Source organism: Camelus bactrianus, chromosome 11, assembly GCF_048773025.1.
Source record: "Camelus bactrianus isolate YW-2024 breed Bactrian camel chromosome 11, ASM4877302v1, whole genome shotgun sequence".
In the NCBI taxonomy this organism is placed as follows: Eukaryota; Metazoa; Chordata; class Mammalia; order Artiodactyla; family Camelidae; genus Camelus; species Camelus bactrianus.
Window position 1 is genome coordinate 37878180 of NC_133549.1, and position 24981 is coordinate 37903160.

At 43.1% G+C, this 24981-nt stretch overlaps 1 protein-coding gene across 1 annotated transcript in view; it reads right to left on the reverse strand.

Annotated features, from left to right (window-relative positions):
- SORCS3 (sortilin related VPS10 domain containing receptor 3) overlaps window positions 1-24981 on the reverse strand; it is a 565587-nt gene that overhangs the window by 89209 nt on the left and 451397 nt on the right. The window contains exons 8-11 of the mRNA XM_074373664.1: window positions 20222-20311; window positions 12121-12300; window positions 3102-3248; window positions 1400-1502 (exon numbers count right to left, since the gene is read on the reverse strand). Coding sequence (XP_074229765.1) covers window positions 1400-1502; window positions 3102-3248; window positions 12121-12300; window positions 20222-20311 — 520 coding nt within the window. The remainder of the gene's footprint in view (window positions 1-1399; window positions 1503-3101; window positions 3249-12120; window positions 12301-20221; window positions 20312-24981) is intronic.

Genomic DNA, 24981 nt, shown 5'->3' on the forward strand with positions numbered 1-24981 from the left:
TTTCTGTAATATTAATGATGATTACAGGTAACACACACTGAGCATTCACTACGTCCTAGGCCCCTTTCTGAGCACTTTAAATCCAGTGCTTCATTTACTACTCCAATTCCAACATGTCAGTACCATCAGTCCTACTTTGTCAATTAAATCACTGACGTTCAGAGTGGTTAAGCCACTCAGAACAACGCCTGGCTACATCGTCAGCATTTAACTCATGTTAACTTTTATTATCGATGCCTGTTTTCCAGTGTTCCCTACACTCCAGTCGGGGGGAGTCCCGCAGGCCTTGGGGGTGGGGAGGGAGAGAGTGGAGCAGCCCCAGAGCTCGGGGGTCCGACCCACACGGATTATGGAGTGTGGGGATCACTCCCCAAGACAGGAGAACAGCAACAGAGCCTGCCCTCATCTCCCGCAGTCCTGGGCTCCCTGACGTCAGTGGGGTTAAATATGGCAATTCCGACGGGGTCAAGAAGGGCTGCCTGAAAGGTTCGGAAGCTATGCTAGCTGTCAATCTGATTAGAGTGGATGGTGCCTGGTGACACTGAAAAGTCCTCGCAGCTGGAGGCCTGGAGAAGGAAGCCGTACCTAGGAGGGCAGTCACTCCAGGGGACAGGGCTTCAGGCTGATGAGAGAAAGCAGGCTATACCCTCTCAGAAAGTCTCTGTAATTTTACCTGTTTCCATTAGGAAAAAGCTGCCTCATATCAGAGCTCCAGCTTCTAAGAGGAGAGCCCAGCCTTGCTTCACGACACCACTGTGTTCCTGAAAAGGTGTATGTAAATCGAATGCATGCTGATCAGAGGACTTTCCCCTGGAGACTCCTATTTTCATCTCAGAGTTATTTTATCTTCATTTCTCATTGATGTTCGGTGGACAGTAGTTCCAACAAGGCAAACTGGAGCTTTTCTGCCCTTAACCCCAGGCTCCCAGCCAAGTGGTTCATCATGTGTAAACAAACCTTTACATGCTCCAGAGACCTCCTGATTAAAAACAGCTCTGGGGTAAAACGCTTTGTAAAGGATCCTCTGTGTAAAGAGAAAACTACCCCAACTTTGACTTGGTGAGCTACGAAGCTCATGTACTGTGTTTTCTTCAAGTGAGAATTCCCCTGTAGAAACCACCTTTCTGATCACTCAGTGCACTTGGAGAGGGACTCTGGCCTCTCGCGAAGCACAGCGGATGGCCCTGTGACTTTGTGGGGTGATGCAATTACCAGCAGTTACAAGCATCTGGAGCTCTTTTCCTGGGTTATTAGATTGGCCTTGGAGCTCCACAGACCCCACCTGTTTTCTGGGAAAAGTGTCTATAGCTTTTATCCGATGCTCAAATGATTCCAAAGAGGTCAGGATGTACTCCCGAAGCCCTCGGTGAGGAAGAAGCCCGGGGAACGTCCTCCTTACCTGTAGCGACCACAAGCCCGGGAGCCGTCTCCTTGCTGGAGATTCTTCCTGAAGAATATGGATTTTCGGAGATTTGCAAGTGCAGGTGTAGGGAGCAGAAGGGCTAAAGTGGAGAAGAAAGTAACTTCATTCCAGGAAACTCCTGACGCGCACCCTCACTCCACTAGAGATGGGGCTCCCTGGTGCTCAGCTTCCAGGAACAGCACAGATTGGATGTGAGCCGCTCACTTAGTTTTGGAGAGGAGTCATCTCTCCCTGAACAGCCGAAGTGCTCACATCAGAAGCTGCCCTGAGGACCGTTCCCAGGCACGCTCCTGTCCCCGCTCCCATGACGATCGCAGGTGTCCCCTCTCCTCCCCTCAACCCCACCCATCAGAGTCCAGTTCGTGCTCAGCCTTATGAAGCCTCCCTGACCACTCCTGCTCCCGGGATGACCCTGACCTTCTCCCAGGCCTGACCTTGACCATCGCACCCTGCGTCTTGGAGCTCTGAAGAGCCACTGGGAGCAGTAAAAAGGGGATGCTAAGTGAGACAGTCCCCAGACCCTTTACGCTCTTCTTCAACCAGATAGTCTCAGTTTCTGTGCTATGTGTTTGGTTCCTGTTTAGAATCTTACTTTGAATTGTACCTAAAATGTCTGGAGCCATTATCTAAAACTCATAGAAGTTTGCATTCTTTATTTACCTATTATCCCTATTTGAGTTTCTTTAAAAGGATTAGGGACTTACAGGGTTGCAGCCTATATAATACATAAAAATAAGAAAATTGTAAAATTGGGGAAAGGAGAAAATTAGGTTAATAAAATAAGATGAAACCATCAGTTAGGTTTGGGGAAAAAAAAACAAAGTTCTTGCTGTGACCAGTTCCTGGAGGTAGGCAAGCGTCTGTCTCCTACCTGCCTTGTACCAAAGTCAAAATCTGGGAGCTGGACTGTAAACTACAAAAGGAGACAGGCCCTGTTTGTCTTATTTACCACTATACCCTCCGTTTTTAAAATAACATCTAGAATATGATAAGTGATTAATAAACCTTTTCAGTAAGTGGCAAAAGGCAACTTTTTTTGTGTGAAGGAGAAACATAACCATTTCTGAGACCTTAGAAAAGTTTCTCGCATGGATCCCTTTAAGAGGGCACTGAGGGTTGTGAATTTCACTGTCAATCATCAGCCTCAAGTTGCAGCCCCCGAGGACAGAGATAGTGGCTTACACATCATGTCCTCCATGGTGTCTACCCCAATATTTCCCATAACTGGAATCCCGGGAATGCTGAGAGATTAACTACTGTCCCATGTGGACTCACCAGTCTGACACTTCTTGGGCTTTCAAGGTAACTTTAGCTCACCTTGACCACTATCAAGCCCTTATCAAACTGTACCACACCAGCATCAGCTAATAGGTATTCACCACTACGGAGCTCTGTCTGGGACCTTGGTCACAGGCTCTTTCTCTTCTGTTTCTTTATCTTACTAGGAGTTGGAGCATATAGGGTACTCTCCGTAAAAGCTTGTGGAGTTCACCTGAACTTCCCGTCCAAGTGGTCTGGCAGTCTGAGTCCACAGAATGATGCCCTGGGAATTATAGGAAATCCCTGTCCAGCACCAGCCAGGTTCCTAAGACCTCCCTGATGGATAAAAGCCCCTGATGGAGCATCCCCAGGTAACCAGCTTGCCCCGTGTGGTCTCCCATGAGACTGGGGGACTGACCAGCAGGCAGTGTATAGGGTTTCCTCTCAGGTCCACGTCTGGAGCTTGCAGTAGGCGCCAATCCCTTCCCTTGTTGTAAGTGATGTATGTCTTCACCTGGTCATCCACCTTCTTGTTTGCCAGGAATATCCCTTTGATACCTGCTACCTAGGAAAAAGGGCGAGAGATGGAGAACCATGTTGGGCCAAAATGCCTATAGTTTTGGAGAAGCCCCAGAATTTTTCACAGCGGGTTGGGGATACAATAGAGGAGAAGAGGAGGGATATATGTCATGTACCACGTGGTCTCTGAGAGAAGTTTCAGTTCATCTCTGCTCCCTCCACCCCCTCTACCCAGATGTCCCACCCCCTCTTCCTCGACTGCTTTTCCCCACGCTATAGGTCTCTGCACTTTGTTCAGAAGACCTTATCCTTAATTATCAACATTCCCTCTAGGGTGCCAGTGGTTGATAATGACTGAAGGAGTTCCTCCTTCTAAAGAACCTGGACTTTTGCTCAGAAGGGGCTGGTAGACAGCTCTTCAAGGCATCCAGGTATACTCCTTAATGGTGGAAGTTCAGGCGTCCTGATTGGTAGAGGTAGACATTTCCGGGCGAGGACCCAGCCTGGTGGCTCGGCCCCTATATCTCTGGCTGTGCCAGTAGCTCACCGTGTGACTTTGGATAGTTCCCATACCATCTTTGGGTCTCAGTCAATGGTCATTTTGAAAGAAGAGGAATAAGCCCTTCCCTTTCTTTATTTCCTCAGTCAGCTGGCAAAGGACAGGACAAAAGATGCAGACCGCTTTTGACAGAGTTCCCAATGTACTGGGATTTGCCTACTCTTGGTATTCTGAAGGGAGAGGAGCATCACCACAAAGTAAGAAGCCAGGGAGTCAGGAGATTTAAAATGCAGGAGTGTGCTGGAGTATGCACAGATTTGACTCAAACAGTTATTTCTTCAATGTCTACGCCTGGGCAATAAGAAGAGAGATTTGGGATGCCAACACTCTATGTGAAAGAAAGATTCCCTTAACTTCTTGTTCAAGCTCCAGCATGTTCCAAAGAAAAGGTAATTCATATTGCTTAAATATAGAGAAACAAGAAGTTTAATGGCAGGTTTTCTGGGTAATACCCAGATATCTTGAAACTTTAACTGTATGTATCCCCATTCTTTGAGGATCATGTGTAGCTGAGATCTAACTGCAGTTCTGAGGGAATGCCAGTGGGAACAAAGGGAAAGAATTTCACAGAAGTGAGGTCTTTTGTTTTTTTGTTTTTTTTTTTTTTAATGACATAGTTTAGCTGATGAAATAAGAATTTTTTTTTGAAGTAACCTGGCTGACCTTGAAAGAGAAAAGAGAATGCCAACCCACAGAAAACAAACAAACAGCAGCAGCAACAACAACAAATGGACAAAGAGTGTCAGGAGGAGAACCCCATTATCTGGGAAGGACACCATCAGGGGCATTTGACAAAAGGCCAGTCACGGAGTTGATTAGATTTCTAACTTGAACAGAGGGTGGGTAAGGACAGACGCCAAGGCGCGGGCTGTGCCAGAGCTCTGCCCTTCCCCGGAGTGCCCCCCCCCCCCGCCCTAGCTTCCCTGGAGCGCACCCCCTGCCCTCGCCGCTGGGAGGCAGGGCCACTTCAGGAAGGTCTCTCGTGCTCGACCAGCGGCTACGGGGCCCTCAGGTCACCTCGGTCTTTCCAGCCGACTGCAAAGATGTTTCTCTGAAACCTGATGACCACCTATTCCTCCCAGAGAATGGAATCTGTACCCCTTAGAGCCTTCTGCCTCACGGGGGGCTTCTGGTATTCTCTTCAGACACAGAGCTGGTGTTTTTATGATGGACCGCCAGACAACGCTTCCATAGAACTCCCCCCACTGAGCCAACTGGCTCTCCTCCAACATGTAGCCAGGACCTGGCTATCCCCTTTCTAGCAAACACTCAGGTCAGACTCAGACTCCTGAGTCTGCTCCTGTGGGACTTCTGTCACCCACCCCCTGCCTCCTAGCTCAATGCATTCCAGCGGAATTACTAGCCACTCAGCTGCCCTTTGTGCTTTTCTGGATGAGCATGTTTGGCAAATATATCAGTATTACACTGCCACATTCCCAACGTTCCCACCAAGAACTCCACCACTCAGATGGGCATTTCCTGTGTGCCTCATCAAGTCTGAGAGCAAAATCAGGGGGATGGGAACAGAAGGGCTGTAGGAAGGAGAGATGCTGAGGGTGACCATCTGCACCTCTGAAGATATTTCTCTTATAATTACATATACTGCCAAAGCAATCTGCCTCCTGTCTGACAAAAACAAACAAAAAAGAACAGTTTCCATTTGTGTTTGGATTGTTCGAAGCCCTTAACATCTACCTCTTGTATAAATGGACTGTAAGTTTGGAGGGCACTTTGCTTCCTATATCCTAGGCCAATAGCTTTCAGACTTTTTGATTGCAACCCAAGTATGAAATCCATTTATGTTGTCGAAGCCTAGTAGACTCACGCCCACATATGCGTGCCTGTGTACACAGGTAGCTACATGCACGTCTCCGACACAAGATTTCCATGAGACACTACTTATCCCCACTACGTGCAATGGAAAGGAGTTGTTGGAGAATGAGAAACACATTTCAACTCTTCTCCATCCAAGGAGGTACTTGGGATCTGATAAACTTAAATGTGTTTCCTCCCACTGTGGTTTGAAATCAGAAGTGTAGCTGCTGTTGACTCCAAGAGTTCAAGGAGAAACGTACCAGCTTGTGGTGGTCCCCACAGAAGAGGGTGGGACAAGACATCAGGCCTGCATGGCCCACTTTCCCTCTGGGAATCAATTTGGGGTACAAAGGGACACTGACAGCAGTCCCTTGGCAAAGCACTGAGTCCAGGTGGCATGGTCATCTGTCGCTCACCTCCCTGGGCCCTCAGGATAAGGAAGACAGGGCTCTGCTGAGAAAAGCAATTACCATGGTCTCCCTTGGGCTGTCCCTAGAGTTGGATCTGTAGTAAGGAATGGACGAAGGTCAGTTTCGAAAAATGTCCCTGTGGAGTCTCTAAGCAGCTGTCCATCTGGCCAAAGAAGGGTAATGTAAGGTCATGATAAAGCAGAGGGTGGAAGGCAGGAAACAGAGACAGGGAACACAAAGAAACATCGATAAGATGCACAAAGAGGCCAGAACACTAAGGATGGCTCAGAGAGTTGTATTTTGTCCATCCAAGTATAGTGAAGTCAACATGATTAGTCATTAGGAAATTTAAACTCAACTAACGAGGAAGCACTAGGCCCCTAAAAGGATGTCTAAACACATGCACACACACAGAACTGATAATACCAAGTGCTGGTGAAGATGTGAAGCAATTAGAACTTGCATACATCTCTGGTGGGGATACAAAATGATACTGCCACTTGAGAAACAGCTTGGTGGCTTTTTATAAACATACATTTACATTCGGCCAAGCAATTCTGCTCCTAGGGATTTACCCATGAGAAAGTTCACATGAATGTTTATAGAAATTTCCTTCATACTCATATAAAACTGGAAACAACTGGAAGGACCTTCAATTGGTGAATAAATAAACAAATGAAGACACACCCAGGCAATGCAGTACTACCCAGCAACAGAAAGAAGAAACATCTATTGATGGTCAACAACACGGGTGAGTCTCAAATGCATTACTCTAAGTGAAAGATGCTAGACTCAAAAGACTGCCAACTGTATAATTCCATTCCTATGAAATCTAGAAAAGGCAAAAAACTGGAGGGAGAGAGAGAAATCAGATTGATTTGCTAGTGACTCTGGGTGGGAGGAGGGTGACTACAAAAGGGCCAGAGAGGGAATGTTTTGAGACAATATCCTACATGGTCAATGACCTTGATGATGGCGGTGGATGCACATACCCCTGCCAAAGCTCATAGAACCAAAAAGGGTACACCAGAAAGGGCAAATGTCACTAGACATAAATTATACCTCAGTTTTAAAAAATGAATGTGAAAAAATTGTACAGTAGGAAGAGCCTGGACTTTTGGTCAGAAAGACATGGGTTGGTTCCAACACTGACCCACTGTTGACTAGCTGTGTGATCTTAGCCAAGTTACCAAATTCTCTGCATCTCTCAAAGGCACATCAGGGAATGATACCTACACCACAAGGAGATATTGTAATAGATAGATAAGAAAGAGTTTATAAATCGTTAAGGATTATGCAGTCCAATATTATAGCCATAAGTCACATATGGCTACTGAGAACTTGAAATGGGGCCAATAGGACTAAGAAACTGACTTCTCTTTCAAGTGAAGTATAGTTGATTTACAATGTTGTGTTAGTTTATGGTGTATAGCATAGTGATTGTGTTTTATATATACACATTATTTTTCACATTTGTTTTCATTATAGGTTATTACAAGCTATTGAATACAGTTCTCTGTGCTATACAGTATAACCTTCTTTACCAGAAATAGACTTTTAATTTTATTTAATTTTAACCAATGTAAGCTAAAATTTAAAACCTGATACCTAGTCCAGTTATTGTATGTTTAGAATAACCTGGGTAAGTGAATCCACTTTTTCTATTGTAAATTTTATGAAATGTAAATGCTGATCAAGTATTTCTGGTGAAAATTCAGTACACGAATTGAGATGCTTGGGAAGTGTAAAATATACCCAGGAGATTGTAGACTTAGTATGACAAAAATATAAAATATCTCATTAGTAATTTTTTTCATATTAAGCATATACTGAAATGATTGCTTTTGGATATTTTGGTTAAGTAAAATATATCATTACAATTAATTTCACCTGTTTCTCTTTATTGTTTTTTAACTGTGGGTAGTACAAAACTTAAAAGTGCATGTGCAGTTGTATTATATATTTATTCAACAATGCCGGTCTAAGACATTACCTGATAGATATGCTGTTGTTATTTTTATATAGAGTTACAAGTCGATGCTTAATCCAGGAAAGCACTGAAGAAAATGTAGCAGCTGAGAGTATATTTCTATAGTATAACTGAGAGTGTTGGAAAGAGTATTAGTTACTTGATTTATCAGTGGAGAACAACTAATAATTGTAGTTTATAGTTAGAGAGGTGAAAAAAAAAAACACATATAATTGTGAACACACATAATGAACTGCATTATGAACACCACCAGCCTTGTTTTGATGGAACGGGCTCTAACACCTTAAAGAAGAGATTAATATTTAGCTTTCAAGAATTACTTTCTTCCCTGATTATGGAATTACAGTCATGACAATATTGTACTCTGAGGCAGGGACTAAAGAGAGCATGAGATTGTCCACAGCAGGAAACTGTGTCAACAGACCAAGGCATGAACAATACCTTGCCTTAAGATTTTAGGGAGTTCGACGGGCTTGATCGCCATGGGTCTTTTAGTGCCAAGACCTCAAAGCGAATTCTCAGGGAAATTCTCACTTTCTTTGCCCCCTTTCCAATATCAAGAAAAGGCTAGAGAGGTCCACGTGGAAGGTGGAGTGATACACCAGTAGTTTTAAGTGGCCACAGTCAGCGTGAGCCACCTCACATCTGTGTTACCTGAAGGCATCTCTGACATTTCAGACAAGGGAAAATAGGTGTACTATCCTGTCACATTATTATGTAAAGCTACAAATTACCTTGGCATGGGGACTACCTCCTGCATTCAATTATCATTTGCTAGATGCAAGGGAAAAACACAGAGAAATACTAGCCCAGAGAATAAATGCCCAACCCTCAAGCTCTTTACTAGTACCTTTATAAACTGTATCCTCAGTATCCTCCAAGATCATTCAACATTCCAGGAAAATGGACCTCTAATCATCAGCCTCTGGCTCTTTTCCCACGTGGGACTTTACCAGCCATGTCTTTCTCGCGAACTCCAGAAATTCATCATTTAAATCTACTCATCACAAGTCTCCCCAAATTCATCAAGTGAGAATTAACTTTCCTCTTTCCTGACCCTATAACCCACAGGCGTCGTACCTCCAATACAAGTTAGACTGTGAACAACTAAGAAGAGTCACTTATATCTTTCCAGTAGATCATGAATCTCATGCACCAGCCTATCAAACAAAATACACTCCATGAAAGTGTGTTAATTTAGCTGAATTCAATGTAAAAGCTCACTGATTTTTTTTTCCCCAGCTGTATTACTCAAGGGCATTCAGAGTCCAGACGAAATTATAGTCTCTTTGCTAACTGGCCATATGGTACACAATCTTAGTTTCTGTGAGAATCTCCAGTGAAGAAGGTTAAAGTCTAATGACCCCTGGGGACCAATTAAATTGAGCTTTATCGCCAAATCACAGAATGTATATTCAGGTGCAAAACAGCATCGCCCTCTAAAAACCTTCAATATGGTCATGGTCTAGATAGTGTCAGGACACAATTTATTCCCTTGGTATTAAATGCCTTGTAGAATCTGAGCCTCAATTACTTATCCAGCACTCATTCTTGTCCCTGACAACCATTTATTCTATGCAATTAGACTAGCTGGCTAGCTCATGGTCTTACAAATCTACACCATGTATCCAATTCTTGGCTTATGCCATTCTTGACATTTGGAATGCCTTCCACTTCTCCACTTCCTCCTCTCCAAGGCAAAAGTACAGATAATCAGATTGGTAACATTGAGAAAAAGAACTGGGTACGTACAGTGCATCCTTAACTCAACTATTTTGAGGATCTGCCTGCAAAGATCACATCCTCGGTACCTCAGTGCCGTGGTGTTACAGAAATAGGCTTCCATGTGAGAACTTTTGATTTACTATTTCTGCCTGTGACTGGATGGATGCATCCAATTCTGGGGAGCAGTATTAGCAAGACCACTTCCTCCTCTGTGCTTTTAAAAGCAATAAAGCTGACATTTGATCTCCTTTTGTCTCACCCTTTGTTTTGGTCTCAATTGTATTCAAACTTGGGCAAGTAAAAGAGGAACTTGGTTTATTCACCTCCCTTCAAAGCCCAATAAACTAGACTGTAAGCTCCTTGAGGGTAAGAACCCTTATCTCTCCGGCTTTTCTCATGGGCTTGAACACAATGCAGGGGCACAATCAACCCTCATAAAAATGAACGGAGAACAAGCTCAGCAGAATTGGTTTTAAAGACGTTGCTTTGCCTGGTACAACTTGCTTCTCTGCAGATGCAATGACACCAAGCATTTTTTTTCCCCCAACAAGACTGACTTTAGCACGATGAAAAAAAAATTACATGTATTTTGGCACATTCTTCATTTTGATTCATGCTGCACTTCAGATCAGAGTCTCACTGTTTTAAATGACCAAGGAGTTTCAGGCACCCTTTTTAAGGAAAAGAATAGCACAGTGGCAAACTCATCCACCACATCAACAGTCATAGAAACGGATTTCTCAAATGAAAGGTCATCTGCAGCAATGGCCGTCCCCTCCTTTTGGGCTTGGACCACAGGAGCATGCATAATCCTCTTACCTCTGCAGGCTTACTTGTGCAAACAGGAATGGCCTCAGTCCTGGGAACATTTATCCAAACCTTCTCACAGATGTGATTTACTGCCCAATAACAAAGGTATATTTCTGCCTCCTACTGTGATTAGAGGCATGAAAATGTAAGCTTCCCAAAGCCATTTAGACCCCTTAGTCATCTGTGCCCATCTTTGCAACTTTAGGAAGAAATCTGGGCCGTTTCCCAAGCTGGGATCTTGTTGCTAAGGGAATTATTTCAGCGCATGTCTACTATATCTGAGAAAACAGGGTATTTCTACTGATTTTGTTTTATGCCCAATGACAGTCACTTCTCTCCTTCTTTTTAAGGTACTTCCATTCACTCCATGCCTTTGTGTAATCCTGCTTCCGCCTAATAAAGTAACTGGAATCTTACATGTTTCCATCACTCTTAGTAACTGAGCAGCCAACTTAGATACCAGGGCAGGGATGCTGGAACCTTGACAGGCACAGCTCAGAAGAGACCACAGTAAAGCAGAGCCCATGCACTGATCCCTCTGTTCTGAGAGCCACTCCTACTTCTCAAAGAGGAAAACTCACAAGGGAGTAGCTCACCCAAGCCATCTGAGGGCACCACCCACAACAGACAATTGTCTTGCGATAAATGAATGACCTCAACCAGCACAGCCTGTGTGGCTCTGACACAGGGAATGTTGGACAATGAGACACACCTTCTTTGCTCAACTCAATCCATCAGGTTGAAGTGGTCAGTCAAGTTCTTTTGCTGAGGCCAAGACTGACAAAGGTCACATACTGTTACTAGAGGTATAAACAAGCACTAAGTACTTAAGGTCACTGAAATAATTAGGGTTTTTAAAAAATCTAGTTCCCAAATGGAATCACTTGTTAGACAAATGATTCTTTAACTGGTGGTCACATTAAAACAAAATTTCAATGTAAGTGGAAACTCAATAAAGGTGATCATATTGAAAGAAAAAGAAAAAAAAAGAAAAACTCAGTGTAAGTCAAAGCCAGGTCTTCTCCACACACAGGTGTTGGCATCTGGCAGCATGTTAGGGAAACCCTCACTCCCACCCTTCTCCTTCCTATAAAGTTTGTTCATAAAACATGATTTTCCAAATAATTTAAGGCATAGAAATAGTACTATTCCTTCCACGTATACCTCCCAAAAAGAAGCATTTTAAGTACTCAAAAGACCACTGATGTCAAGTACCTTCACTTCTGGCTTGTAATTATGCTCAAACACATAAGAACGCTGACTTTAGCTACCATTCATTGAAGGCTTGTTGAGTCAATCACAGCACTAGATGCTTTACAAACATCTCTCACTCTCACAATAATTTCATCAGATATATATATATATATATATATATATATATATATATATATATATATATATATATATATATATATATATATACACCCATTTTATAGGTGAGGGAATTGAGGAACAGAGAAGTTAAGTCCCTTGCCCAAAGTCACACAATGGTTAAGTGTACAGCTGGGATCTGAACTCAGACTATCTGACTCCAACGCTTGTGTTCATACCATTCAAATGCATGAGAAATAGAGGCAGATGCAGATGTGGGAAAATCTTGGCTACATACCTCATACAATTCGATGATGATGTTTCCCATCAGACCTCGGCTGCTCTTTATGTTCTCCATGGCCAGGGTGAAGTAGATCCCACGGGTGTCTGAGATGTAGAGGTTGTACGTGTCGTTCTGGTTCCACTCCTGGACCGCTGCAAACACTTGGTTCTCATTGGTACTAATGATGTGCATGTCCTGTAAGAAGATGGAAGGCCTGTACAGCAGCAGATCTCCATATCTCCCTGCCCACTGGGGCCCAGAGTAATTACCATGACTTATGAAATGGTTGAGGAAAAGCTTGAGTTATAGGCAATATTAAACAATTCCGTGTCTAACCAAGGCTATAAATTATAAGCTTCATGATTTCTGTTCTTTGCTAAGTGACAGTGAGATGGGTGTAAGGGGCTTTGATGAGTATCATTTTCCATGGCTTCGAGGGAATCCATCCATTTTCATTTTTTATTTTTACATCAGAAAAGTTGGTGTTAGTGCTAACAGAGACATACAGCCTTGCAAGAGGAAACTCACACATGCAAAAAAGACAGGGCCTACCCCTTCATTAGACCTTCATTTATAACTTCAAACTTTTTAGTGTAGTGATTTTAACACCTTTCTTTGGAATCTTTAGAGCCACAAGGATTGCAAGAAGGATGGCATGGAAACATTGGCAATGGATGGGGTTCCAGTCTTCCAACCCTGTTTCAAATAGAGCAGCACCACTCAGATCTGTTTTATCCTGGAGTTCAGTGTAATATTTTAAGAATAAAAGGCAAGGGGGTTCTGCTGCTAATAAAATAATATTTGAAAACCACAGACCTAGAGGAAAGGATATTCAACCTGGAATTTTGTGTCCTGGGGCATAATATAAGCTTTTCTATAAGTCAGCTGTATGATATTGAACGTGTCAGTTTCCTTGAGCTTCCATTTTCTCACCAAAAGAGTGAAGAGTTTGGGCTACCAGTAAAAGTAGCTAACATTTGGAAAATACTCTAAGTCATCTAAATGCATTATTATAACTTTAAAAATCCAAATAATTCTATAATGGAGGTAGTATGATTAGTCCCATTTTACTGAGGAGTAAACTGAGGCACACAGAGGTTTACCAACTTGCTTTGGATTACATAAACTAGTAAGTAGTTAAACCATGCTTTGAACCTCTGTAGTATAACTCTAACCTAATAGTTAGCTTCTAACTATGTGGATGTAGAACTTCAAGATCAGAAGTTGCAAACGAACCACCCATGAAATGAATATGAATCACAATTGTTTGGTTTGACCATAGCCTTTTATCAAAAATCTGAAAATGTAGTATTTTAGGTGGAGTCAGGACTTATTGTAGTCTTAGCCCTACATACCCAAAGGTTCCTGCGATCTGCCCTTCCATATTAATGTTAACATCCTGGTCCCTGAAGTCACTTTAGCTTCTAGTCCTGGACTAGATCATTTCTAAAATCAAATCTAACAGTTCACAATTCAAAACAGTTTATAAAAGCTAGTTTGCATATGTGGCAAGGCACTGGACAGAGATGATCACAAACTCAAGTCTTTACCTAGGGAACTTACACTTTCAGGAGGAAATGTTGACCTAGATAAACATTGGACAAAATAGGAGTAATTTTTAAAATGCATAACTATACGGCTTTATATGCCAAAGAGCAGTATCATCCCAGGAAATCAAAGAGAGGCAGCCTTGTCACTGTGGTGGGGAAAGCACTGGTAACAGGGACACAGACAATTGGAGTTGAGAGTAGTAAATAACCAGAGTGGGTCTAGCCTTTACCTTATGTGACCAACCTTTCCCAGAAATGGTTTCAACAACAACAACAAAAAGTGTGCTGCCATGTCAATGATGTCAGGACCATGGAGAGCTCCTCCAAGTTTTTTGTTTTTTGTTGTTTTTTTTAAATGAGCAAACGCATTTGATTTCGACAGCTGAGAAAGTAATTTCTGGATCTTCTTCCTGGAGATTCTCTGTCAGCTCCCTAGCCTTGGACCTTCTAGGTGACCTTGACTAAGACCTCACTCACTCATTTGTGCTTACACACCTTGTAGAATTACAGGTTCCTGCTGAGGTGCTTGAAAATGGAAATGAGGCTTCCTCTTAAAAACCATGTGATGAAATCCTGTTGTGTTGGTGTGGAATGAAAGCCCAAGAGCCCAGTAGGAGGGGAAATAGCAGCTGCAGGAAATACGGATTAAATTCACTTACCCTGTTAAAAATGCAATAGAAATGCCTGGCTTTTCCCAGATGTTTTGGTCATAAAAATGAATGAGCTAAGCTATTTTAGACTAAACTAATGTAAAAGAAATGGAAAAAAACAACTTAAACACTGGGGCATGGTCAGGATTAGAGGCAGCCAGATTTTCTACGAGCGCTTCTTACTTTAGACCTGCGCTGGGACTATGTTACCTGGTGAACAGGTACTCAGGCTCTAGGGTGAGACACTACTCTCTAGTATACAGAGTTATAGGATGTCTGCTTGAGAAACCCATAATGTGCCGAAATCACTTAGCTAATAAGTTAAATCACTAAGATTTGAGCCCAAGACTATCTGAATCAAGAAGTTAAACTCCATATAAGTGGGGGTATAATTCAGTGTGCATAAAGAAGACCTGGAGATCCTAGCAGCATGCAGACTCACGGGTCCCACTGTCTGAGATTCTGAGTCAGTATGTCTGGTGTGGAGCTTTGGATTCTACCATTTGAGCAAACCCTCTAGATGATTCCGGGGCATGCAATCTGGGGAATCACTTTTCACAAAACTCTGAACTACATGTCCTTTCTTCTAAGAGGTCTTAGAGGTGAACTGAGGTCAACCAATAATCAAAATTTTAAATCTTCAAGAAAAAAGAAAAGCATTATTCATTAAAATTGATCCAATAGGAATCTGAATGATAATAAACTTGTATCTTTTATCTTGCTACCTTCATCTAACTCCAAAGCATGTGTCATTTCCTTATTAAGATAATTATAAGTAACACTCCTCCTACACCCTCCCAATTTAGTCATTAGGGAGAATTATAGTTGCTTTCTGAAAACCTAAACCTATGATTTCCTAGGTGAACAATGGTAAAAATGCTTCCCTGTTACTGAAACATTTTCTTGTAATCTGGGCCTGATGTAACTTCACTATTACAGAAACGCCTATGCTATTAAGCATTTGCCATGTGCCAAACACCATGCAGAAATATAGAAAGGAGCAAAATAGAGAACCTGACTTCAAGAAGATGCTCACCTGGTGGTGGAGACATTACAAACTCGTGTGGCCTTCTGTGAACTTGACTATGTGCAACAATAGACATACTGAAAATGGTGAAAGGACTCTAAAGGCTTATGGGTGAGAGAGAGGGTGGAGCATTCAAGGCAATGTATGGAACTTGAAATAACATGAAATCAGACTTCCTCTGAGGGGGGTGAGAATAAAGAGTGACCGCATCACCAGGGGTCTGTAGGGCACACCAAAGTTTTACCCAGAAAGAAGTACAGTGCCGTCACAAGATTTTAAACAGGAGAAAGAGATGATTAGAGTTGGTTAATGCATAGATTTAGGTTGGAGAAGGTCAGGTTCATTACATGATAATACCCAATGTGGAAGCATTGCGAAGAACGGGTTTGAGTAAGGCAATGCCAGAGGCAGGGAGAAGGCTTAAAAGGTCACTGCAACCATCTAGGTAGTAACACACAAGGGTCTGAACCAAGGAAGTAGCTTCTCTATGAGAACCCTATGAAATGAACTGGTGAGATATTAAGGAGGTAGAATTTACAAGGGGTAAGAGAGAAGGCCTATTAACTCAGATATCTGAATTCCAAAATGTTTTGCTTTTCCTTTAGAGTACTCACTACAATCAAAATTAACGATCGCTTCTATAATTATTTATGTGGTGCCTGTCTCTCTTGTTAGACTATAAGCTCCCAGAGCACAGAAACTACATCTCTCTTATTTACCACTCTATTTCTAGTACTTATTGGAGTATCCAGCATATGGTAGACATCCAACAAAATCTTATTGATTAAATAAATGGAGTAAGTAAGTAAAGATGGCAGAAGGAGGAGACATAAGAACAAAAGGTAGAGACTCTGAGCTTGGTTGTTAAATGGGACCATTAAGGGAATGTACTTTGAATAGGCAGTTAAATATATAGCCCTGAGTTTAAAGGAGAGATATGAGCTGGGGCTGGGGCAATAAGAGTCGTCAGTATGAAGAGAAGGGATGAGGTCACTCAGGAACCATGAAGAATGCAAGGAGAGCTTAGGAACATCAGTATTTTAAGGATAGCAAGAAAGGGAATCCAGAAAATAAAATAAAATTAAAAAAACACTGACAAAGGGACGAGTATCAAGTATGGATTTTTCCCCAACAGTGTCAAATGCTTCAGAGAGGTAAAATAAATAAATACACAAATAAAGACATAGAGATGTTTATTGGATTTGACAGGTAGATGGCCACTTGTAATAATGGTTAGAGGATTTTTAGTGGAATAGTGGAGAGATGGATGTGAGAGAGTTGAGGACAATCAGCAGTAGGTTAAAGTGTGAATATAAAGTGGGAAAAGAGGTTAGAATTAAGATAACTCTAAGAAGTGTGGCTGTGACACAGCAAAGAAGGATAAATTAGTATTTGGGGAAATGTAAAAGTTAAGGAAATTTTTCCTAAGGAAATGAAGGAAAAGGTTAATATCATTGTCATCATCATTACAATACATTTTCTAAAAATTATTTTCCGATCCTCTCTTTTATTATTCAGAATGGAAATAGCCATATTCTACTGTGAAAGACAAACCCAGGCTTAGGTAAGGGGAGACTTTATCTGAAAAAGACTATTGCAGTCAGGAGAACAGGCTGACCATGATACTGCAGACAGCTCAGAGTGAAGGCAGGCAAGAATTGCCTGTGTAGGGGGAAGTAAAGCAAGGCGAGAAGGAAGTGTGGGAAGCGGAGTGAGTGGTTAAACAGGAAATGGTTTTCCTTAGGGTCAGGTGATTCTCAGAAGGAGAAAAGCCAGACTGAAATGAGGTCAAGTCAAATTAGCAGGTGTTTTGTCCAGATTGGTTGGAGACCAACAGTTCAGCTCATCACCGATGAGACAAAGAACAGGAATCTGGTCTTATCAGAGGTAAACGCAGGGGACATGTGAACCTCATTAGGGCATATGCGGGAAGTGGGGGGTTCTCTGCAGTAAGTCACGTCCATGAACACAAAAGGGTGGGGGACATCTTAAACGATGCTGTTTTCCAGAAGCTCAGGGCTCAAGTAAAGTTCAACATATTCACTGCCAAACTGAGTTCCATATAGAAACAAACAAATAAGAAAACCTAATTTTTTCAACCCATAATGAAAAAGAATATGAAAATGAATATATGTGTGTAGGTGTATGATTGAAACATTATGCTATATACCAGAAATTGATACACTGTGACTGACTATATTTCAATTTAAAAAAAAAAGAAGAAGAAATCAGAATTTAGGAGACCAGAGGAGGGCTCTCAGACTCAGAGTGGTACAGTGAGGCAGGAAGCCCCGAGACCGAGGTCATACTGGGCTGTGACCCCACAGGGAGCTTGCTGGGCAGGTTAGGAATATTGTAGTGTTTCCCTGGGATCACTGCTTAGAACTGCCCAGCACTTCACTCTTAACCAACGATGAGCCATTCCTGACATCCTCATAACTTTGTCCAGTGGTATTATGGTGCCCATTTCACAGATGAGAAGACCTGAGCTCACAGATACGTAGGTGGCAGAGCTGGAGTGAAAGCTCTTTCTCCTGAGGCTACTGTGGTTCCCTGTCATCTCCTCCACGCCCTCCACTGGTGCACACTTTTCATGGCCGTTGGTCTGAGAGTGCCAACCTGATGCCTGGGGCCTGGGCTATGGGGGGACTCAGCACAAGGTTCCTGCCACGAATAACGCCTCTCATTTCCTCCCCTGCAGAACACTACAAAGCCACAGAGTGCGCCCCGGGAGAGCGTCTTCTGAACAGACAGGAATAGAGGTGTGAGGGTAATGGCGATGGGGAGCTTTTCCGTGTTTTTGTTTTTAAACAAGATGCCCAGCAGCGGCTGCAGCACCACATGGACCAGAAACAACTTGCTTAAAAGCCATTTCCATTTTTAAACAACGGAAAGAACCAATCTCCCTCTACCCGCTCTGCCCTCACCTCCTCGGCCGAGGCTATGAAAATCCGGGCCAATGCCGGCTAATAAAGGGGATCGATAACCATCCAGTTATTTCCACAGCAGCCTTCATATTAATGAGAAGCTGTTCTGGATGAGGTTCCATAAAAGGGTCTGCACGGATGGTCCTCCACCAGAGTAAATTGCCACAGGGCTGCTAAACATTAATGGAGTGTTCTAGGCTTGTGGTCCATGCCAGGCTTCATTTGTCCCCACCTGCAGCCATGCTGCCCAGGGGAGCAAACTGTTTGTTTTCCTGAGAAGGTTAAAAAAATGTATATATATCTATACACACACACATACATACAGAGACAGAATAGGCCCTCCATGGAGAATACGGTTTGGAAAGTTCCCCAAACTCTTTTCTTGGGCCCATACATGGATATCATCAGGTTCCTGCTTAGGGGTCATTCTCTTTTGGAAATAACATGATTATAAACTTCCCCCTCCTCATCTTCTCCAAGCAGGGATACCCCTTGCTTGCTTGGGTTTAGAGTATCTGATGGGTACCCCCTGCAACCACAACACTACACAATGGTCCTATAAAGTCAATCACAGAGAGGGTAGAGAAAAATGAGAAAATGATGCTCGTGGCCTGGAGGCTGCTTACTGTGGTCCCTGCCCACCTCATCAGCCTCTCCACCTGTTTGCAACCCAGTCCCTCGAGATGGTTTTTCAGTTTATTAAATGAGCCACACTCTCTTAAAATAGGGCCTGTGCATGCATTCCCTATCAGCTTCTCCAACACTTGTCTATAGGGTTAAATCCTTATTTTTCTTGAATCATCTGAAGCATCACTTTCTGTAGGAAGCTTGTCCTCACCACTCATATCTGGTTAACTCCAACTATGCTGTCCCCATGGCCCTTGAACTTGCACACCTGTAACACTCTCTACACCCACAGTCACTGGCTCTGTGTCTCTATTCTCCACCAGAATACAAGCTCCATGGAGGCAGGGACTCTCTCCACAGAGCTTAGTTCAGTGCCTGGTGCAGACTAAAAACTTATTTGGAATTAAGAATGGAACAATGGGTGAACAAAAGAAGGAACAAACGAATGAATGGATATATGCATGCCGACATGAATAACAAAATTAGTATAAGCAGCCGGAGGTAGATAATTATCCACCGTCTTATCCCATAACCCCTCCTACCTCTAGACCCATTTAACCGTTCATGACGTGTTTCCCGGCACCAGCTTGCGGACCCAAGTCCCTGTAACACAGCATTTGATACGTGCCCAACCTGAGACTCTGCTTCTTTGCAGCCTCACCAGGTGATGCAGTTGTACCTGCCCATGTTCACACCGAGGTTCTCAGATACGTCTCCTGCCAGAAGCTATTGTTCACCAGGGATGAGGTCCACACAGCAAGTTATGACTTTCCAACAGGGGAGTTAAAATGCCATCATTTGCAATTAACATCATAGTAAATTATTCCTTTCTAATTACTCATAGTGGCAGAAGGGAGTGGAAGCATAGGTGTGTTTATATTCAGCATTAAAATGTAGAGAGAAGCAAGGAAACCACGAGACTCACCTGGGCACCTTTATGCATATGCATATATACACAAATACACACACACACACACACACACACACACATGCTTGGGCCATTCTGAGCCGGGCCCTGTTTGTCAGTAAGGCCCTTGCGAAGGGAGGGCCCTCAAAGAGATTCCAAAGTTAGTGCTCCTTTCACTACCACTCCTGGGAAATGACCCAAGAAGGATGTTTGAGTCCTAGGAAATCAAAGCTCTTGTCTGTGCGCCCTGCTGAGAAGGGAACACAGAACCCAGATTCCGTGACATCAGCAGAGACCAATCCCACAGCGCTAAGTCACGCTGAATGCCAGCTGCCTCCCAGGCAGGGATCAATCCTTCCGCCGCCCAACAAGGCAGCCTCTCCCTGCTGCTTTGTCTGGCAGGACCCGGGGCAGCAGGTGGTGCGTACCTTCGGCAGCGAGTACTTCGGCAGCTTTATCTGAGCAAAGGCTTCTCTCCGATAAGACACGTAGTAGCTGGCTCTTCCACCAGTTGTAACCTGGATCACGGGGGAAACACAGAGAGGTCAGATGGGGCTACGGGTCGCAGCACAAGTTGGAAAGTGGGAGCCTCTCCGTCAACAGCCACGATAGGTTTGTGACAACCTTTTATGGAATATCCCTTGTTGGCTTCAGGCCTCCAACCCCACAGCGCCCCGAGATGCTCTTGGACAATAAGTGAGCAATTCCACCAGTCTTTCTGCATGGCTGGCACAATCTGTGAGAGCAGGGCTTCTGTATTTGGTCACTGTGTTCTACACACATACACTACATACATAACTAATACATATTTTCAACTGAAAACAGAGAAGTTATTGATGTGGGCTGGACCCATGATTTATATATTCTGTATATTCTGTCTTTTTAAAAAGTTTTTAATCCATTTCAATGATGATATGATCGGCAAAGAAAATTTTTTTCTGGATCTGAGTAATTACTATTGTTCAAAGCTCTCCCTACTTCGAAATTAATTTCACTTCCAATCTGAGCACTTTTTCCTTCATATTTACAAATCCATGCATTAGGCAGATATTTCTTTCCAAGTGCAAGTTGATTAAAGGCATCAAAAGTCAGAGAAAGAACTCTGGATTTGAAAGTCAGAGACCCGAAGTCTGAGTCTCCGTTTTACTCTCTGTCTCACGGCTGGGGGAGTCATGATCTGAACCTTCATTTGGGATAAGACAGATTCGTAGAGGAACCCAGAAACCACTCCAAGAAAAGGTCCCCTGGTCTGGGCTTGCAGAAAAGTCCTGCCAACGTGGCACAGCTCTGCAGATGGCTGCTCTTGGCCCCATTAGCCTAACTCAGGGGAAATTAATATTCACAAGAGAAGACAACACAGCCTTTTCAGAGAAAAGAGAGGGAGGACAATAGCAACCAGGCTGCTGTGCTGATAAGGCAGTCACGGGAGGCCCACGCTCCATGCTAAGGACCAAGCAATTGCTGGAGATGGGCCAGCCCCCTGACACTGGTCCAAACCTGGCGCCCATCCACAGTGGTTGCTGGGAGCAGGCGGGGAGTAACATCTCTATTGAAAGCCACCCATCGCTCCTCACTCTAAGAGATGTCATATTGCATGGCTCCTCCTTGCCCTGCACAGATTGAAAGCCCACAAAGCAGGCACCACACGCTGCCAGGTAGAACAGATGTGAGCGTCAGCGTGAAGGCGGAACCCTGGAAAAAGCTTGGTGCAAAGGAGGCTACGAACCAAGAGGAGAGACTGGCTCTCTCCCTGATGGTCACTGCTATCCTTACATCTTTATTTTTTAATTAGAATCATTCTTGTCTTGTATTTCAAGACTTTTTTTTTCCCCTTTGATAAGACATCTTTTTTTTTTTTTTACCAAAACATTAATTAATTTTATTTATTTATTTATATATTTATTTATAAATAAATAAAATCTATATTTGAATCTATATTGTTCTGCATTGGCTTAGAGATGGGATGCTGACAGATTAAGGTCAATGAGTGGCTGAGAAGTCTTTTTCTTTTTCTGAATACATCTCACCTGCATAGGATCGGATTAAAATATAATACTTGGTTCTAAATACAGTCACCATTACTCTTGGCATGATCCTACTTACTTGTTTAATTTGGTTTTCTTTTTAATTACAAAACCAACACATGTAAACATACCTGCAAACTCAAGAACTCAGCTGGTAGTTTTTAAACCTCAGCATGTATTGGAATCGCCTGGAAAGCTTGTTAAAACTCAGACTGCTGGCCCCCACCCACACCACAGAGTCTCTGATTCAATCAGCCTGGGTGAGGTTCAAAAACTGTCTTTTCTAATAAGTTTCCAGATGCTGCTGATGCTGCGGATCTGGGGGCCACACTCGGAGCAGCACAGAACCAGAACTTGAATGCTAACCAACATGCACCTCTGTGCCTCTGCGCTCCTCACTCACCCTGACCCCTGCCTCCCTCTGAGATGCAGCTACATTCCTGACTTCTGTGTTTACAGAAATGAAAAATATTTGTTTTGATTGAGGTCAAGTTCATATAACATAAAAGTAACCATTTCTAAGTGCACAGTTCAGTGGTATTTGGCATATTCACCATGCTGTGCAACCACAGCCCCTTAACATTGTTCTAAAGCATTTTCATCACCTCCCTCTCCGCAAAGAAAAGCCTTTACCAAGTGATAAAGTTTTTAAGCCCCAGAATATATCCTCTGGTCACCTATCATATGCTAAAGAATCAGTTCTCTCCAGGACATCCTGAACCTCACCAACCTCACCCTTAGAGAATTAGACCAGCATCAGAGGAGGCGAGTCCCATCACTGATGCTGGCCAGAGCGCAGCTATTAACAGAAGAGCTTCCGCAGAAGACCCAGGCACCTCCATAGGGAACAAGATGACAACACAGGCCGCTTATCAACACCACAGAGCAAGGCTGGGCCCCTTGGGGTTTCCAAATTACTGAGGGCCAGAGGAGAACAGAGTGGTCCCCGTAAGAGGGTGATCAGTCCCACTGGCTCTGGAACTCAGCCCGGCCACGGCTGATATGGTCCTGCCCAAGCACAGTCTCTCTGTCTCTCTGTGTCTCTCTCTCTCTCTCACAAGCTCACCCACACAACCTGAAAGTCTGTGCCTAAGTAAATCATGAAGATGGAATTACACTTCAGAAACACCATTCAAAATATTAAAGAGCTGCATGAAGCCCGAGAGCCCAGAGGTTTTCCAGTGCCTCTGACATCGCAGTACCCCTAGTAATATCAAGCTGGTTCCCACGGCTCTGCCCCTGCTCTGGCTGCGCTCCTCTCTGTACTGTTGAAATCTGCTTTAAATCTCAGTTTGAGACCCAGGAGCTCATGGAAGGGTTTTGGATGCCACCAATTCATTATAACTTCTCCCTCCTCTCAACTCCTGAATTCTGTAAGTTGCATTTCTACAGCACTTTCAACATTTGTTCCCATGGTAATCATATACCTATAATGACCCCTCCATGTCTTATTATAAGGTTGTCATTCCCGATTCCTGAGTAATGCTGGTCTCATGGCAGGAGATGAGTGGACCTATGGTGATAAAAATAATGATAAAACTGTCATCTGTCATCGATTCATTTCATCTACCATGCTCTAGAACTACCCATAGCCCTTATATAAATTATCTAGTTTAATCCCACTGACAACCCTGCAGAGGCTACAAGACATTGAGTGACTTGCCCAAGAGAGACAAATGTGAACTTAGTAAAGTTTGGCTCTAAGCCTGTTCTCTCCCTCCCAAATCCTCCGTCCATCTTACTTATGTCAACAATTGTATTGTAACAAAAATACAATATATTTCCTTGATTCCAACATCTTTTAAGAAAAAAAAATTACATTGCTGTAATTGATGTGTATGTATATTTTGTGTTTCTTCATATCCTTAGAAAATCTATTATAGCATTAATGCTGCATCTTAAAAAAAATGATGTCTTTTTAGAAGAGGTAAGGTTAAAAAAAGAGTAATAATAATTATATGCAATGAAAGGTTATTACATAGAAGATACAGTAAGCAGTTTATAAATGATACTTCATTTACTTCTAAATATATATATACATAAATGTATAAATATACTATATATACATATATATAACTATAGATAGATAGATAGATAGATATTCTACAGGTTCGGAAACTGAGGCTGAGAGAGGTCAATTAACTTGCCCAACATCACACAGCTTTTCATTGTAAAAGCTAGTGTAAGACCCCAGTCTGTGCTTGACTAGTTAACTAGGAATGAGCACATCCCTAAAATGTCAGGCACAGGGCAGGAGGTCAATACTTACTGACAAACTGAACAATAAATTGTGATTCATCTGCTGAACCAGAGAGCCTTGATTTCCTCCACTGTTGAGTGACTGGACAGTGGCTGCAGAGAAGAACTCTCCATTCCTGCCCAGTCCCTGGCTGGGCACAGGAACTGATGGCCAGATAGAAGCCCGAGACTGCCCCGTGGGAGCAGAGTCCTCCCAGCGCTGGAATGACACCAGGCTAACGCAGCTGCTGCCTCTCCGCTATTATTTGTGCGGTTCTCTGGCAATCACACAAGGCAGGAATAAAGTTTAGCGACTATTAATCTATTTTGATGAACTTTTCTCTTCCTTACAAGCAAATCCGCTGGCACTGTAAATCCCGAAGACTATTACCACTTCCTCTTTCAGTGACACCTTTTATTTTACATTTGATGAATGTCATCCAATTATTTGCTCTGGGCCCATCCGTCATGCTAAACACAGAATTAGCTGGGTCTTTTCCTCACTAATGACTGGCTCGTTAATCTGATTTTCTGGATTTCCATTTTACAGGTTTAATTGGGCTCCTGGCCAGTGAAAATGATTCCTTTGGACAAATGCATTGGCCATTAAGCACGTCTGTCTCTTCTGACTTGCTCCCATTCCTGCTGTAACAAAGTCTGAACAGACATACCCTCTTATTTTTTCCATTTCTCCTTGCTTCTGGATGATAGCTTGCCCTGGAGGAGAGAGAGAAATCTGCCCCCCAGAAGGGTACCAGAGAGCCTTGAGTCATACTGAGCCTGTTTCTGTCACAGACGGAAGAAAACCTGTAATGTCTCTAGAAGTCATTAGTGGGTGTGGGTAACCTGCGGAGAAGCAGAAACTAACATTTTGTGTATCAGTCACGTGATGGGTGCTTTACACTCATGACCTTATTCAGTATCTA